This window comes from Oncorhynchus tshawytscha, linkage group LG15 (assembly GCF_018296145.1).
Source record: "Oncorhynchus tshawytscha isolate Ot180627B linkage group LG15, Otsh_v2.0, whole genome shotgun sequence".
Classification (NCBI taxonomy): domain Eukaryota; kingdom Metazoa; phylum Chordata; class Actinopteri; order Salmoniformes; family Salmonidae; genus Oncorhynchus; species Oncorhynchus tshawytscha.
This window is the reverse complement of record NC_056443.1, coordinates 35,120,229-35,139,767: the sequence shown is the minus strand read 5'-3', so window position 1 is coordinate 35,139,767 and position 19,539 is coordinate 35,120,229. Positions and strand designations below refer to the sequence as shown.

General features: G+C 41.3%; 1 protein-coding gene across 2 annotated transcripts in view; it reads left to right on the top strand.

Moving 5' to 3' along the window:
- The window catches only part of LOC112214854 (glucosidase 2 subunit beta), a 278,290-nt gene that overhangs the window by 253,805 nt on the left and 4,946 nt on the right, over nt 1–19,539 (top strand). For both annotated transcript variants that reach the window (XM_042298486.1, XM_042298485.1), the window contains one exon: nt 17,183–17,282. In XM_042298486.1, the coding sequence (XP_042154420.1) occupies nt 17,183–17,282 (100 nt within the window). The remainder of the gene's footprint in view (nt 1–17,182; nt 17,283–19,539) is intronic.

The window sequence follows — 19,539 nt, the reverse complement described above, 5'->3', positions numbered from 1 at the left end:
AGTAACGTAGTGGTTGTATTCAGCCCACTGACAGACAACCAGGTAGTTATATAGTAACGTAGTGGTTGTACTCAACCCACTGACAGACAACCAGGTAGTTATATAGTAACGTAGTGGTTGTATTCAACCCACTGACAGACAACCAGGTAGTTATATAGTAACGTAGTGGTTGTATTCAGCCCACTGACAGACAACCAGGTAGTTATATAGTAACGTAGTGGTTGTATTCAACCCACTGACAGACAACCAGGTAGTTATATAGTAACGTAGTGGTTGTATTCAACCCACTGACAGACAACCAGGTAGTTATATAGTAACGTAGTGGTTGTATTCAGCCCACTGACAGACAACCAGGTACTTATGTAGTAACGTAGTGGTTGTATTCAGCCCACTGACAGACAACCAGGTAGTTATATAGTAACGTAGTGGTTGTATTCAACCCACTGACAGACAACCAGGTACTTATGTAGTAACGTAGTGGTTGTATTCAGCCCACTGACAGACAACCAGGTAGTTATATAGTAACGTAGTGGTTGTATTCAGCCCACTGACAGACAACCAGGTAGTTATATAGTAACGTAGTGGTTGTATTCAACCCACTGACAGACAACCAGGTAGTTATATAGTAACGTAGTGGTTGTATTCAGCCCACTGACAGACAACCAGGTAGTTATATAGTAACGTAGTGGTTGTATTCAACCCACTGACAGACAACCAGGTACTTATGTAGTAACGTAGTGGTTGTATTCAGCCCACTGACAGACAACCAGGTAGTTATATAGTAACGTAGTGGTTGTATTCAACCCACTGACAGACAACCAGGTACTTATGTAGTAACGTAGTGGTTGTATTCAGCCCACTGACAGACAACCAGGTACTTATATAGTAACGTAGTGGTTGTATTCAACCCACTGACAGACAACCAGGTAGTTATATAGTAACGTAGTGGTTGTATTCAGCCCACTGACAGACAACCAGGTAGTTATATAGTAACGTAGTGGTTGTATTCAGCCCACTGACAGACAACCAGGTAGTTATATAGTAACGTAGTGGTTGTATACAGCCCACTGACAGACAACCAGGTAGTTATATAGTAACGTAGTGGTTGTATTCAACCCACTGACAGACAACCAGGTAGTTATATAGTAACGTAGTGGTTGTATTCAGCCCACTGACAGACAACCAGATAGTTATATAGTAACGTAGTGGTTGTATTCAGCCCACTGACAGACAACCAGGTAGTTATATAGTAACGTAGTGGTTGTATTCAGCCCACTGACAGACAACCAGGTACTTATGTAGTAACGTAGTGGTTGTATTCAGCCCACTGACAGACAACCAGGTAGTTATATAGTAACGTAGTGGTTGTATTCAACCCACTGACAGACAACCAGGTAGTTATATAGTAACGTAGTGGTTGTATTCAGCCCACTGACATACAACCAGGTAGTTATATAGTAACGTAGTGGTTGTATTCAGCCCACTGACAGACAACCAGGTACTTATATAGTAACGTAGTGGTTGTATTCAACCCACTGACAGACAACCAGGTACTTATGTAGTAACGTAGTGGTTGTAATTCAACCCACTGACAGACAACCAGGTACTTATGTAGTAACGTAGTGGTTGTATTCAGCCCACTGACAGACAACCAGGTAGTTATATAGTAACGTAGTGGTTGTATTCAACCCACTGACAGACAACCAGGTACTTATATAGCAGCGTAGTGGTTGTATTCAACCCACTGACAGACAACCAGGTACTTATGTAGTAACGTAGTGGTTGTATTCAACCCACTGACAGACAACCAGGTAGTTATATAGCAGCGTAGTGGTTGTATTCAACCCACTGACAGACAACCAGGTAGTTATATAGTAACGTAGTGGTTGTATTCAACCCACTGACAGACAACCAGGTAGTTATATAGTAACGTAGTGGTTGTATTCAACCCACTGACAGACAACCAGGTAGTTATATAGTAACGTAGTGGTTGTATTCAACCCACTGACAGACAACCAGGTACTTATATAGCAGCGTAGTGGTTGTATTCAACCCACTGACAGACAACCAGATAGTTATATAGTAATGTTGTAGTTGTATTCAGTCCTGCTATATGTTTTGTATTTAAGGGTTGTTCATCCCACCCTGGTGATACTCTAGTCAGTCCCCCAGCTCCCTCCATCTTCCCCCTCATGTGCCAGTCAAGGCCTCGGGTAATGGTCCTTGTTTGTCTGAGTTGACAGAGAGACTAATGGTACCATGGGTAGCCATGGTAACGTGGAGACCCTCCGTTAATGAGGCACGAGTGAGCTGTTAACGGAATACTGATTTAGATTTGACATCTGTGGATTAATATCTGCTGGGAGGTGTTGGTTTGTTTTCCTCACGTCTGTAAGCGTGCGTGTGTGTCTGTGTAAATGTGTACAGAAACAGAATTGTGTTTTGAAAGTCGCCCCTTTAATTGACGTTCACAGGTCCAACGTACTGAGCGTACTGTGTCAACTTAAAGCTAAACTAAACGAAGGCACAAAACCAACAACAACAAACTCTGCCATATTTCATACATCCCACCTGCAACAAAGAACTACAACCAGGACTACAACTTCAATCTCGTCATGTAGTCTATAATGCTGAATACGCTTTAAAGTGATTTGGAGCAAGCAGAGCACTTACCACTGGATAATGTCTTCTGGTCCTGTTCTGCTGGTTGCCATGGTAGTCTACCTAAAGATAAGGTTCCATACTCAAATCTTTAGCATGACATCAGGAAGTGTCACTGCAATGAGAATAGGAGTGAAAAGATGATGAAGAATCATCCCATCATTCTATTTCTGTTATATTACATCAAGCATGTTAGCCAACATCTCTCACCTACTGATTGTGCCTGGGACAGAGATGATTGTGGTACAGTATAGTGTGTATGTTAACATGCTAGCCCTGTTAAAGGAGTCAGTCAGTACAGTCCCTGGTTCGAATCCAAGCTGTATCACATCCGTCCGTGATTTGGAGTCCCATAGGGCGGCGCACAACTGGCCTAGCGTCGTCTGGGTTTGGCCGGGGAAGGACCGACATTGTAAATAAGAATTTGTTCTTAACCGCCTTGCCTAGTAAAAAAAAAAAAAAGGTTAAATTAAAATTACATTTAAAAAAAATTAAAAAGTACGGTTGTGTGGAGTTCCAACACCGTAATACGTTGATTCTACACCTGGTTATCCAATGGGGAGGGTAAAAAAAATAAGATTGGAGATGACAATATCTTAACACAAGTATGTCATTAGTGGTAATGTGCTGTGTACCGTCATTGGTTCTTCGCAAATAATATTGTGTCGTTAGATGAGTCGAGAATGCTTGTGCACCGGGGTTACCATGTCTCAGCCGGAAAATGACCAGATTAAATGATGAATATTATTAATGCTAGTCACAGTCTGGTTCAACATTTACCCTCTGGATGGTGCGGACAGTCACGAAAGGCAGATAAGTCTCTATGCTACTGTACTTAAAAAGGTACAGTACAATTAAGTAGTGCACCGGTACCTCTATGGTTGGTGCTAGTACTGGTATACTGATGTAGGAGCACCTGGTGCAACCACACTAGATATCCCTTTAATCTTTGTTTCCGCCAAAAGCGAGGTACTAATGATTTCTGTTTGTGAACAATTAGGTGGGTATTGGCCACTTTAAAATGTCTATGAGGTACGGTTGTTACTAGGTTTATTTTCTGCATATGCATGTTTCTTTCAATGCAAAATCCACCACTGGCTTTGACTAGGCCATTCCAAGACATTTAAATGGTTCCCCTTAAACCACTCCAGTGTTGCTTTAGCAGTATCCTTAGGGTCATTGTCCTGCTGGAAGGTGAACCTCCATCCCAGTCTCAAATCTCTGGAAGTCTGAAACAGGTTTCCATCAAGAATTTCCCTGTATTTGGCGCCATCCATCATTCCTTCAATTCTGACCAGTTTCCAAGTCCCTGCCGATGAAAAAACAATGGTGTTCTCGGGGTGATGAGAGGTGTTGGGTTTGCGTCAGACGTAGCGTTTTCCTTGATGGCCAAAAAGCTCAATTTTAGTCTCATCTGACCAGAGTACCTTCTTCCATATGTTTGGGGAGTCTCCCATATGCCTGGAGTATGGACAGATACTCCCATCTCCACTGTGGAGCGTTGCAGCTCCTTCAGGGTTATCTTTGGTCTCTTTGTTGCCTCTCTGATTAATGCCCTCCTTGCCTAGTCTATGAGTTTTGGTGGGTGTCCCTCTCTTGGCCGGTTTGTTGTGGTGCCATATTCTTTCCATTTTTTCAATAATGGATTTAATGGTGCTCCGTGGGATGTTCAAAGTTTCAGATATTTTTTATAACCCAACCCTGATCTGTACTTCTCCACAACTTTGTCCCTGACCTGTTTGGAGAGCTCCTTGGTCATCATGGTGCCACTTGCTTGGTGGTGCCCCTTGCTTAGTGGTGTTGAAGACTCTGGGGCCTTTCAGAACAGGTGTATATATACTTAGATCATGTGACAGATCATGTCACACTTAGATTACACACAGGTGGACTTTATTAACTAATTATGTGACTTCTGAAGGTAATTGGTTGCACCAGATCTTATTTATGGGCTTCATAGCAAAGGGGGTGAATACATGTGCAAACACCACTTTTCCCTTTATTATTTTTGGGGATTTTTTGAAACAAGGAATTTCTTCATGTTCATTACACTAAATCCAAATAAAAATCAATTTAACCTCTCTAGGGGGTGTGGGACTCATAATAAAAATTAATAAAAAGGCTTTACGGTGAAAGCATACCATGCGATCATCTGAGGACAGCGCCCAGCACGCAAAACATTACAAACAGTTACCAGCCAAGTACAGGAGTAATAAAAGTCAGAAATAGCGATAAAATTAATCACTTACCTTTGATGATCTTCATATGGTTGCACTCACAAGACTCCCAGTTACCCAATAAATGTTCATTTTGTTCGATAAAGTCCCTCTTTATATCCAAAAACCTCTGTTTTGTTCAGTAATCCAATGGCTCCAAGGTGGTCACAACAGGCAGACGAAAAATCCCAAAAGTATCAGTAAAGTTCGTAGAAAAATGTCAACCAATGTTTATAATCAATCATCAGGTTGTTTTTAGTCATAATAATCAATAATATTTCAACCGGACAATATCTTCATCAATATAAAAGAAAAACAAGAAAGGCGCGCTCCTGGTCATTTGCAGTAAACAGCTCTGGGACACTGTTGACATCTAGTGGAAGCCATAGGAAGTGCAATCTGAGTCCTAAGTCATTGGATATTGTAAAGGCAGTCAATGGAAAACTACAAACATTAAAAAAATGCCACTTCCTGGATGGATTGTTCTCAGGTTTTTGCCTGACATATCAGTTCTGTTATACTCACATACATTATTTTTAACAGTTTTGGAAACTTTAGAGTGTTTTCTATCCAAATCTACCAATTATATGCATATCCTAGGTTATGGGCCTGAGTAACAGGCAGTTTACTTTGGGCACGCTTTTCATCCGTAGGTGAAAATAGTGCCCCCTACCCTAGTGAGGTTAAATTACAGGTTGTAATGCAACAAAATTGGAAAAACGCCAAGGGGAATGAATACTTTTGCAAGGCATTGTATTAGTATAAAATAATATAATTTTTAAATTTATTTTTACATTCAGTATTTGTATTATTTATTTGCTAGTCTTTTTTTGCTCTTCTTTATCAAGGGTGCCATTAATTTTGGACCTGACTGTAGGTACAGTTTAAAACATGCTCACACCTATCATGTTAAATGTATCAGATTACTGAAACTCCTGTTGTTGAGCTTTAAACGCTGAGGTAAACACTAATGCTCAGACACTATTTCAAAGAAAGAACAAAATTGATTGACTTCCAATGAATCATCAAAGAATCTTTTCTTCCAAGAATGGTTCTTAGAATGAAAAAGGGGTCTAGGTACTGAAGAACACTTTGCCTTACAAAGAATCATCAAAGAATCTTTTCTTCCAAGAATGGTTCTTAGAATGAAAAAGGGGTCTAGGTACTGAAGAACACTTTGCCTTAGAAAGAATCATCAAAGAATCTTTTCTTCCAAGAATGGTTCTTAGAATGAAAAAGGGGTCTAGGTACTGAAGAACACTTTGCCTTACAAAGAATCATCAAAGAATCTTTTCTTCCAAGAATGGTTCTTAGAATGAAAAAGGGGTCTAGGTACTGAAGAACACTTTGCCTTACAAAGAATCATCAAAGAATCTTTTCTTCCAAGAATGGTTCTTAGAATGAAAAAGGGGTCTAGGTACTGAAGAACACTTTGCCTTACAAAGAATCATCAAAGAATATTTTCTTCCAAGAATGGTTCTTAGAATGAAAAAGGGGTCTAGGTACTGAAGAACACTTTGCCTTAGAAAGAGTACCCGTTTTCCAAAAAAGGTTCTTAAGATGAAAAAGGTTATTTTGGAACCCTTTTTTAAAGAATGTTCTACACACCCATAATAATGCATGCTACAAATCCCCAAAATTATCCTTTCACCATAACTATATGCATGAGGCAGATCATCTATAGTGCTCTAATATTATCTCAGGGAACACACACAAACACACACACACTAGATACGTTTCAAAGACAGCACCCAACGCAAATGAGATTATCTATATTCATTCCACTTGAGGAAACAAACCAAACATTTATTTCGCCCCGTGGTTTGTTCATTCAAGTTCCCCCGCTGAAGTCCTGGTCCTCGTTTCCCCTCCGCCTGTGTTTTGTCTCAACCCCGTATCTGCAGGGTTTAGACGACTTGTCTAAATGATCATTGCTTCTGACAGGTTGATGTGTGGCGGTGGAGGCTAACTCCGCTCTCAGTTCTATCTGAGATTAGTGTGGATTTTGCTGGATTTATCACTAGAGGCATGCAGATTAGTGGCGTGAAGTTAAACTGAATCACTGGATAGCAAATATTTTAAAAAGTAGAGGAGCTTATATCATCAGCTCAAGCCATTATTATAATAAGAGAAAGCTAATCAGCTTTTTAGAAAGCTAATTATTCTTAATCAGGATTAGATTTAAACATCAATTAAACAATGTGGGTATTCCAGGCCCACTTTGTGCCAATATCCATTAAAACATTTCGCTCTTTGCATATGTTCCAGCAGCTTGAGTTGATTGGCAGTTTTGGTCGACTGACTGAGTTCTGATGTATTAGCATTACTTCTCAATTAAGATGCATGTATTCTATTGGTTCTGTCATATTCTCTATTAACTCTGTTACTCTAAATTAAAACTCTGATGCTCTAAATGAAAACTCTGTTACTCATTTTATTAACTCACTCTAGCTCTTCATACTCTTAAAAGGGGAATCCTGCCAAATGACTATTAGTTGCAACATGTTTGTCCACATCTAATAGCATGCTATTCATTATTTGGTCCAAAACAGATTGTTGGTAGATGTTTAACTAACTATCCTAACCTTAACTCTAACCATAGCGGTAACCCTAACTCTAACATTAGCTCTAGCTTTAACTCTAATTCTAGCTCTAACTCTAACCTAAACTCGAGCTCTAGCTCTAACCTTAACTCTAGCTCTAACCTTAACTCTAGCTCTAGCTATAACTCTAGCTATAACTCTAACTCTAGCTCTAGCTATAACTCTAGCTATAACTCTAGCTATAACTCTAGCTCTAACCCTAGCTCTAGCTATAACTCTAGCTCTAGCTATAACTCTAGCTGTAGCTCTAACCCTAGCTCTAGCTATAACTCTAACTCTAGCTATAACTCTAGCTCTAGCTATAACTCTAGCTCTAACCCTAGCTCTAGCTATAACTCTAGCTCTAGCTATAACTCTAGCTATAACTCTAGCTCTAGCTATAACCCTAGTTATAACTCTAGCTCTAGCTATAACCCTAGTTAGAACTCTAGCTCTAGCTATAACCCTAGTTATAACTCTAGCTCTAACTCTAGCTCTAGCTATAACTCTAGCTATAACTCTAGCTGTAGCTCTAACCCTAGCTCTAGCTATAACTCTAGCTCTAGCTATAACTCTAGCTCTAACCCTAGCTCTAGCTATAACTCTAGCTCTAGCTATAACTCTAACTCTAGCTATAACTCTAGCTATAACTCTAGCTCTAGCTATAACTCTAGCTCTAGCTATAACCCTAGTTATAACTCTAGCTCTAGCTATAACCCTAGTTATAACTCTAGCTCTAACCCTAGCTCTAGCTATAACTCTAGCTCTAACCCTAGCTCTAGCTATAGCTCTAGCTATAACTCTAGCTATAACTCTAGCTATAACTCTAGCTCTAGCTATAACCCTAGTTATAACTCTAGCTCTAGCTATAACCCTAGTTATAACTCTAGCTCTAACCCTAGCTCTAGCTATAACTCTAGCTATAGCTCTAACTCTAGCTCTAACTCTAGCTCTAGCTATAACTCTAGCTATAACTCTAGCTCTTGCTATAACCCTAGCTCTAGCTATAACTCTAACTCTAACTCTAGCTCTAGCTATAACTCTAGCTCTAGCTATAACCCTAGCTATAACTCTAGCTCTAGCTATAACTCTAGCTCTAGCTCTAACCCTAGCTCTAGCTATAACCCTAGCTATAACTCTAGCTCTAGCTATAACTCTAGCTCTAGCTATAACCCTAGCTCTAGCTATAACTCTAACTCTAACTCTAGCTCTAGCTCTAGCTATAACCCTAGCTCTAGCTATAACCCTAGCTATAACTCTAGCTATAACTCTAGCTATAGCTATAACTCTAGCTATAACTCTAACTCTAACTCTAGCTCTAGCTATAACTCTAGCTCTAGCTATAACCCTAGCTATAACTCTAGCTCTAGCTATAACTCTAGCTCTAGCTATAACCCTAGCTCTAGCTATAACCCTAGCTATAACTCTAGCTATAGCTATAACTCTAGCTATAACTCTAACTCTAACTAGCTCTAGCTATAACTCTAGCTATAACTCTAGCTATAACTCTAGCTATAACTATAACTCTAGCTATAACTCTAGCTATAACTATAACTCTAGCTATAACCCTAGTTATAACTCTAGCTCTAGCTATAACCCTAGTTATAACTCTAGCTCTAGCTATAACCCTAGTTATAACTCTAGCTCTAACCCTAGCTCTAGCTATAACTCTAGCTATAGCTCTAACTCTAGCTCTAACTCTAGCTCTAGCTATAACTCTAGCTATAACTCTAGCTCTTGCTATAACCCTAGCTCTAGCTATAACTCTAACTCTAACTCTAGCTCTAGCTATAACTCTAGCTCTAGCTCTAGCTATAACCCTAGCTATAACTCTAGCTCTAGCTATAACTCTAGCTCTAGCTATAACCCTAGCTCTAGCTATAACCCTAGCTATAACTCTAGCTATAACTCTAGCTATAGCTATAACTCTAGCTATAACTCTAGCTATAACTCTAGCTCTAGCTATAACTCTAGCTATAACCCTAGCTCTAGCTATAACCCTAGCTATAACTCTAGCTATAACTCTAGCTATAGCTATAACTCTAGCTATAACTCTAGCTATAACTCTAGCTCTAGCTATAACTCTAGCTCTAACTATAACTCTAGCTCTAGCTATAACTCTAGCTCTAGCTATAACCCTAGCTCTAGCTATAAACCTAGCTCTAGCTATAACCCTAGCTATAACTCTAGCTCTAGCTATAACTCTAGCTATAACTCTAGCTCTAGCTATAACCCTAGCTCTAGCTATAACTCTAGCTCTAACCCTAGCTCTAGCTATAGCTCTAGCTATAACTCTAGCTATAACTCTAGCTATAACTCTAGCTCTAGCTATAACTCTAACTCTAGCTATAACTCTAGCTCTAGCTATAACCCTAGTTATAACTCTAGCTCTAGCTATAACCCTAGTTATAACTCTAGCTCTAACCCTAGCTCTAGCTATAACTCTAGCTATAGCTCTAACTCTAGCTCTAACTCTAGCTCTAGCTATAACTCTAGCTATAACTCTAGCTCTTGCTATAACCCTAGCTCTAGCTATAACTCTAACTCTAACTCTAGCTCTAGCTATAACTCTAGCTCTAGCTATAACTCTAGCTATAACTCTAACTCTAACTAGCTCTAGCTATAACTCTAGCTATAACTCTAGCTATAACTCTAGCTATAACTATAACTCTAGCTATAACTCTAGCTATAACTATAACTCTAGCTATAACTCTAGCAAGCTTTTGCCATGTCAACAGAGTTACACCATCTGTAGATCATCTATAGGAACTATCCAAATAAAGCCATTATTTTCATGTGTGACAAACTATTTTGTCATTCAAATATAGCTGGTTCCAACTAAAATGGCGTAAACAGATGATAACCCTTTCACATTACTGAATTGATTGAGCCAGCTAAAGGTCCTATGGTCCTTTAAGCCAACTTTGGCCGTCTCTATTTCACACTGTGGAGACATTATTAGTTATACAGTACGAGTCAAAAGTTTGGACACACCTACTCATTCTATGTTTTTTCTTTATTTTTACTTTTTTCTACATTGTAGAATAACAGTGAGGACATCAACACTATGGAATAACACATATGGAATCATGTAGTAACCAAAAAAGTGTTAAACACATCAAAATATATTGATGAAAGCTTTGAACACTCTTCGCATTCTCTCAACCAACTTCACATGAAATGCTTTTCCCAACAGTCTTGAAGGAGTTCCCACATATGCTGAGCATTTGTTGGCAGATTTTCCTTCACTCTGTGTTCCAACTCATCCCAAACCATCTCATTTGGGTTGAGGTCGGGTGATTGTGGAGGCCAGGTCATCTGATACAGCACTCCATCACTCTCCTTCTTGGTCAAATAGCCCTGATACAGCTTGGAGGTGTGTTTTGCGTCATTGTCCTGTTGAAAAACAAATGATAGCCATGCTGGTTAACTATGCCTTGAATTCTAAATAAATCACTGACAGTGTCACCAGCGAAGCACCCCCACACTATCACACCTCCTCCTCCCATGCTTCAACTTGGGAACCACACATGTGGAGATCATCTGTTCACCTACTCTGCGCCTCACAAAGACACGGCGGTTGGAACCAACAATCTCAAATTTGGACTCATCAGACCAAAGGACCGATTTCCACCAGTCTAATGCTTGTGTTTCTTGGCCCAAGCATGTCTCATCTTTTTATTGGTGTCCTTTAGTAGTGGTTTCTTTTGTAGCAATTCAACCATGAAGGCCTGATTCATGCATTCTCTTCTGAACAGTTGATGTTGAGATATGTCTGTTACTTAAACTCTGTGAAGCATTTATTTGGGCTGCAATTTCTGAGGCTGGTAACTCTAATGAACTTATCCTGTTCCGCAGTGGTAACTTTGGGTCTTCCTTTCCTGTGTCAGTCCTCATGAGAGCCAGTTTCATCAAAGCGCTCGATGGTTTTTGTGACTGCACTTGAAGAAACATTACAAGTTCTTGACTGACCTTCATGTCTTAAAGTAATGATGGACTGTAATTTGTCTTTGCTTATTTGAGCCATAATATGGACTTGGTCTTTTACCAAAAAGGGATATCTCCTGTATACCACCCCTACCTTGTCACAACACAACTGATTGGCTCAAACTCATTAAGATGGAAAGAAATTCCACAAATTAACTTTTAATTTAAATTAATTCCAGGTGACTACCTCATGAACTTGGTTGAGAGAATGCCAAGAGTGTGCAAAACTGTCATCAAGGTGAAGGGTGGCGACTTTGAAGAATTTAAAATATAAAATGTATTTAGATTTGTTTCACTTTTTTGGTTGCTAAGGTCAGTACTTTGTAGAGCCACCTTTTGCTACAATTACAGCTGCAAGTATCTTGGGGTATGTCTCTATAAGCTTGGCAGATCTAGCCACTGGGATTTTTGCCCATTCTTCAAAGCAAAACTAGTACAGCTCCTTCAAGTTGGATCGGTTCTGCTGGTGTACAGCAATCTTTAAGTCATACCACAGATTCTCAATTGGATTGAGGTCTGAGCTTTGACGAGGCCATTCCAAGACATTTAAATGTTTCCTCTCAAACTGCTCGAGTGTTGCTTTAGCAGTATGCTTAGGGTCATTGTCCTGCTGGAAGGTGAACCGTCCTTCCCAGTCTCAAATCTCTGGAAGACTGAAACAGGTTTCCCGGAAGAATTTCCCTGTATTTGGCGCCATCCATCATTCCTTCAATTCTGACCAGTTTCCCAGTCTTTTGCTGATGAAAAACTTCCTCACACCACTACCATACTTCACTGTGGGGATGTTGTTCTCGGGGTGATGAGAGGTATTGGGCTTGCACCAGACATAGCGTTTTCCTTGATGGCCAAAAAGCTACATTTTAGTCTCATCTGACCAGAGTATCTTCTTCCATCTGTTTGGGGAGTCTCCCACATGCCTTTTGGCGAACACCAAATGTGTTTGCTTATTTTATTCTTTAAGCAATTTCTTTTTTTCTGGCCATTCTTCTCTAATTGTTTTAAATTTTAATTTAACCTTTATTTTCTAGGCAAGTCAGTTAAGAACAAATTCTTATTTACAATGACGGCCTACCGGGGAACAGTGGGTTAACTGCCTTTTTCAGGGGCCCAGCTCTGTGGAGTGTACAGTTGAAAGTGGTCCTATGGACAGATACTCCAATATCCGCTGTGGAGCTTTGCAACGCCTTCAGGGTTATCTTTGGTCTCTTTGTTGCTTCTCTGATTAATGCCCTCCTTGCCTGGTCCGTGAGTTTTGGTGGGCGGCCCTCTCTTGACAGGTTTGTTGTGGTGCTATATTCTTTCAATTTTTTAATCATGGATTTAATGGTGCTCTGTGGGATGTTCAAAGTTTCTGATATTTTTTATAACCCAACCCTGATCTGTACTTCTCCACAACTTTGTCCCTGACCTGTTTGGAGAACTCCTTGGTCTTCATGGTGCCACTTGCTTGGTGGTGCGCCTTGCTTAGTGGTGTTGCAGACTCTGGGGCCTTTCAGAACAGGTGTATATATACTGAGATCATGTGACAGATCATTGCACACAGGTGGACTTTATTTAACTGAAGGTAATTGGTTGCAACAGATCTTATTTAGGGGCTTCGTAGCAAAAGGGGTGAATACATATGTACGTACCACTTTTCAGTTTTTTAGGCTGTCTCGTTGTTCTCGGTGATCGGGCCTACCACTGTTGTGTCATTAGCAAACGAATTGCTGGTTTTGGAGTTGGCCGTGCAGTCATGAGTGAACAGGGAGTACAGGAGGGGACTGAGCACGCACCCCTGGGGGGGCTCCAGTGTGGCGGATCAGAGTGGCAGATGTGTTGTTACCTACCCTTACCACCTGGGGGCGGCCTGTCAGGAAGTTCAGTATACAGTTGCAGAGGGAGGTGTTTAGTCCCAGGGTCCTTAGCTTAGTGATGAGCTTTGAGGGCGCTACGGTGTTGAACGCTGAGCTGTAGTCAATGAATAGCATTCTATATGTTGTGCTTTTGTGCAAATACTCTTGCAAAAAACTGTTGGTAACCAATGATACTTTTTGAATAATTGAAAAGGCATTGCTGCTATCCAAAATAGCCCCTTTAATATGAATTAATATTCATTCAAATCAGAGTAATTTCTTTGTTACTAAGATCATAGTTTGACTTCAGTCATTAGATACTGTTTGATCTGTTCACTATTATTCTACAATGTAGAAAATAGTAAAAATATTAGAAAAATCCTGCAATGAGTAAGTGTGTCCAAACTTTTGACTGGTACTGTATGTCAAGGGGTCGGTGAGTAACAGGTATGTAACAGAGTACCAGGTAGTTAACATCGTAACAGGTAGTTAACAGAGTAACAGGTAGTTAACAGAGTAACAGCTAGTTAACAGAGTAACAGGTAGGTAACAGAGTAACAGGTAGGTAACAGAGTAACAGGTAGTTAACAGAGTAACAGGTAGGTAACAGAGTAACAGGTAGGTAACGGGTAGTTCACAGAGGAACTGGTAGGTAACCGAGGAACTGGTAGGTAACAGGTAGCTAACAGAGTAACAGCTAGTTAACAGAGTAACAGGTATGTAACAGAGTAACAGCTAGTTAACAGAGTAACAGCTAGTTAACAGAGTAACAGGTATGTAACAGAGTAACAGCTAGTTAACAGAGTAACAGCTAGTTAACAGAGTAACAGCTAGTTAACAGAGTAACAGCTAGTTAACAGAGTAACAGGTAGTTAACAGAGTAACAGGTATGTAACAGAGTAACAGGTATGTAACAGAGTAACAGCTAGTTAACAGAGTAACAGCTAGTTAACAGAGTAACAGCTAGTTAACAGAGTAACAGGTATGTAACAGAGTAACAGGTATGTAACAGAGTAACAGCTAGTTAACAGAGTAACAGGTATGTAACAGAGTAACAGGTATGTAACAGAGTAACAGCTAGTTAACAGAGTAACAGCTAGTTAACAGAGTAACAGCTAGTTAACAGAGTAACAGGTATGTAACAGAGTAACATGTATGTAACAGAGTAACAGCTAGTTAATAGAGTAACAGGTATGTAACAGAGTAACAGGTATGTAACAGAGTAACAGCTAGTTAACAGAGTAACAGCTAGTTAACAGAGTAACAGCTAGTTAACAGAGTAACAGGTATGTAACAGAGTAACAGCTAGTTAACAGAGTAACAGCTAGTTAACAGAGTAACAGGTATGTAACAGAGTAACAGAGTAACAGGTATGTAACAGAGTAACAGGTATGTAACAGAGTAACAGCTAGTTAACAGAGTAACAGCTAGTTAACAGAGTAACAGGTATGTAACAGAGTAACAGGTATGTAACAGAGTAACAGGTATGTAACAGAGTAACAGGTATGTAACAGAGTAACAGGTATGTAACAGAGTAACAGGTATGTAACAGAGTAACAGCTAGTTAACAGAGTAACAGCTAGTTAACAGAGTAACAGCTAGTTAACAGAGTAACAGCTAGTTAACAGAGTAACAGCTAGTTAACAGAGTAACAGGTATGTAACAGAGTAACAGGTATGTAACAGAGTAACAGGTATGTAACAGAGTAACAGGTATGTAACAGAGTAACAGCTAGTTAACAGAGTAACTGGTATGTAACAGAGTAACAGCTAGTTAACAGAGTAACTGGTATGTAACAGAGTAACAGCTAGTTAACAGAGTAACTGGTAGGTAACCGAGGAACTGGTGGGTAACAATATTTACTCCAGAGTTTGTAAATGTCATTGCAAGTGGTGGAAAAAAGGAACAGATTGCGCGTGGCTAAGAGCATTTTCTCCCTGAATGATAGATTGAATAATATAGAAGAAAATAACACATTGAGTTAGAGGAGACATGGTCGTCACATTGGATGAATGTCACACGGCTGTATGATAGCTCCACAGAACGGGCCAGTCAATAGACTGGCGGGTATTATTACAAGGAGTGGTTTGTCAATACGGCTCCATCCGGATACTCCTGTGAGCCCTAAATGATTGGAGTCTATAGCGCAAGTGTCCGTGATAACTGGGGCCTAATTGACAGGGCCTCTCCTGCCTCCTGGGGCGTGGGTAGTACTGGGAGAGGCGAGAATGGAGATCTGACGAGGCAAGGGACAGAACCAGGGTGAGAGAGGTGGGACATAAGGGAGAGCACAGTAGGGATCACACTGGTGGAAAGAGGCCAGCACTGACACTCTCTTAGACCCCTCTGTACCCCGACCCTGACAGCAATCCATTTGAGGTTCCCTGACATGGAGGCATGGAGACATAGACACATGGTGATATGGAGGCATGGAGACATAGACACATGGTGATATGGAGGCATGGAGACATAGACACATGGTGATATGGAGGCATGGAGACATAGGCACATGGTGATATGGAGGCATGGAGACATAGACACATGGTGATATGGAGGCATGGAGACATAGACACATGGTGATATGGAGGCATGGACGCTGGGAAAAGGAGCTAGTGAACTCAGGGACCTTAAGATAGGACCCGCTGTCCGTGTCTCTCAATCTGGACAAGGCTAAAGAATGTTGAAATGTCATAGAATGGGCGTGTTGCCTATGAGGACAGATGAGTGCTATTAGACAGATATGAGTCCTGGAAGGGGACCCAGTGCGTGTACATTTCTACTGAAAAGGGTTTTGTGTTTCTCTCTATATTTATCCCTCAGTGATCATCCAATAATCTCCTTTTCTGTGTCATTATTTTCAGCAAGGTCTGACATTTAATATTAATAGTGATTTCTGTTTGATGTCTAAAAAAATAATAATCTGAGATGATATACAATCACGTTTATATATATGGTCTCTTTTGTCCAATGCGACTTACTCTTAAAGGGGCAATCCATTTAGCTACATCCATTTTGGATTAATAAATGAATTATATGTACCCATTGATTTATGATTAATATAAAGTATAAATGCCTCATGAGCTTAGTTCAACTGTCGCCCCACATTCAGAACCCGACATATAAGCTTGTTCTAGGCCAATGTTTGTAAACAATGCAAATGTAAACAAACGCTGTGTATCCTCAAAACATAGTTTAACACTATACATTTGATATTCCGTGGATGATCAGTCCTTGGAGTTCTGTCTATGATTTTGAGAGTGGTTACATTTTCTCCAGCCCCGTCCCTCAGCTTTTTTTTTTACCCGAGAACTCGTTATTGTTTCAACTGCTGATTGCCCCTTTTAACTCAGTAGGCCTATTCAGAAACAGACTGGAATCAGAATCACAACCCTGTCACTCTAACCAACAATCATTGAGGTTCACTATTTACTGTTGTGTCGCACTGCTTTGCTTTATCTTGGCCAGGTCACAGTTGTAAATGAGAACTTGTTCTCAACTAGCCTACCTGGTTAAATAAAAGGTGAAATAAATTAAAAATGTCAAAAAATTGGAGAGTCAGAAGCATATTAACCAGAACCATAAAGCTGAGGTAAAATGTATTTCGCCATCGCACGGGAAGGAAACGCCTTATCTGGTATCTGGTTCAGTATTATTGAACAGTACAGAGAATTAACTCACACAAATGGTCATTCATATGTTTTGTCGGAGGAGAGACCGACAGCGCCAGGCACCAGGGACTAGCAGAGGGCACTGCAGCCACCTCCGCTTGCCCAGTTAGTAAACCTGGTGCTAAGTGATGTCAACATTTTGTCTCAATATTTATCAGGAATTTGGGATTATAGTAATGAATGGAGTTTATATTTGCTCTCTGTCTCTCTCTCTTTTTTTTGGCCGTCTGTTTCAGGAAGTGGGGGTCATGGGCGGGGCCACCAGAGAACCCATATTGCCAGATGAGGTATGAGAGTGGAGAGCCCTGCTGGCAAGGCCCTACCAGGAACACCATGGTAAGTACATTAGTGGGATGTTACTGTACTGTAAAGGGCACAGAAACAGAGAGCCTTAGAGACAGGCAGGCAGGCAGACAGACAGACAGACAGACAGACAGACAGACAGACAGACAGACAGACAGACAGACAGACAGACAGACAGACGAGGTAGGAAGACACAGACAGGCAGACAGACAGATGAGGTAGGAAGACACAGGCAGGCAGGCAGACAGACAGACGAGGTAGGAAGACACAGGCAGGCAGACAGACAGGCAGACAGGCAGACAGACAGACAGACAGGCAGGCAGGCAGGCAGGCAGGCAGGCAGACAGACAAAGAGGTAGGAAGACACAGACAGACAGGCAGACAGACAAAGAGGTAGGAAGACACAGACAGACAGGCAGACAGACAAAGAGGTAGGAAGACACAGACAGACAGACAGACAAAGAGGTAGGAAGACACAGACAGACAGGCAGACAGACAAAGAGGTAGGAAGACAGACAGACAGAGGTAGGAAGACACAGACAGACAGGCAGACAGACAAAGAGGTAGGAAGACACAGACAGACAGGCAGACAGACAAAGAGGTAGGAAGACAGACAGACAAAGAGGTAGGAAGACAGACAGACAGACAAAGAGGTAGGAAGACAGACAGACAAAGAGGTAGGAAGACAGGCAGGCAGGCAGGCAGGCAGGCGTAGGAAGACACAGACAGGCAGAAAGACAGAGACAAAGAGGTAGGAAGACACAGACAGACAGACAGACAGACAGACAGGCAGGCAGGCAGACAGACAGGCAGGCAGGCAGGCAAAGAGGTAGGAAGACATGGATAGGCAGACAGACAGACGAGGTAGGAAGACACAGACAAGCAGATAGACAGACAGACAGACGAGGTAGGAAGACACAGACAGACAGACAGATAGATAGACAGATGAGGTAGGAAGACACAGACAGGCAGGTAGACAGGAAGACAGACAAACAGGCAGACAAAGAGGTAGGAAGACACAGACAGACAGACAGAGAGACAGACAGACAGACAGACAGACAGACAGACAGACAGACAGACAGACAGACAGACAGACGGACAACGTAGGAAGACACAGACAGGCAGACAGACAGACAGACACACACACACAGACAGACAGACAGACAGCCAGACGACGTAGGAAGACAGACAGAGGTAGGAAGACACAGACAGGCAGAAAGACAGAGACAAAGAGGTAGGAAGACACAGATAGGCAGACAGACAGACAGACACAGACAGGCAGAAAGACAGGAAGACAGACAGACAGACAGACACAGAAGTAGGCAGACAGACAGGCAGGCAGGCAGGCAGGCGACGTAGGAAGACACAGACAGGCAGATAGACAGGAAGACAGACATACAAAGAGGTAGGAAGACACAGACAGGCAGACAGACAGACAGGCAGGCAGGAAGACATGGATAGACAGACAGACAGGCAGACAGACAGACAGCGATAGATGCCATTTTCATCCTCATGTTATCATTGTACACTATTCAATAGTAGAAAGACACTTTGTGAATCTACCGATTACTGAAGTCCCATAAAAAGTGAAACAAAAACAGGGCTGAAGACAGTAGCAGACGTACTCTTCACCTACATTTCTCTGTCCGTCCTGTCACTTCACTCTATCTCTCTCTCACAGAGTTCACAATGTCTCCAGTCACTTCTCTCTCTCTCACAGAGTTCACAATGTCTCCAGTCACTTCTCTCTCTCACAGAGTTCACAATGTCTCCAGTCACTTCTCTCTCACAGAGTTCACAATGTCTCCAGTCACTTCTCTCTCTCTCACAGAGTTCACAATGTCTCCAGTCACTTCTCTCTCTCACAGAGTTCACAATGTCTCCAGTCACTTCTCTCTCACAGAGTTCACAATGTCTCCAGTCACTTCTCTCTCTCACAGAGTTCACAATGTCTCCAGTCACTTCTCTCTCACAGAGTTCACAATGTCTCCAGTCACTTCTCTCTCACAGAGTTCACAATGTCTCCAGTCACTTCTCTCTCTCACAGAGTTCACAATGTCTCCAGTCACTTCTCTCTCTCACAGAGTTCACAATGTCTCCAGTCACTTCTCTCTCTCACAGAGTTCACAATGTCTCCAGTCACTTCTCTCTCACAGAGTTCACAATGTCTCCAGTCACTTCACTCTGTCAGAGTTCACAATGTCTCCAGTCACTTCACTCTCTCACACAGAGTTCACCATGTCTCGTCTCTAACAGCAGGAATTTGTTAAATTAAAAATGTAGCATGTTT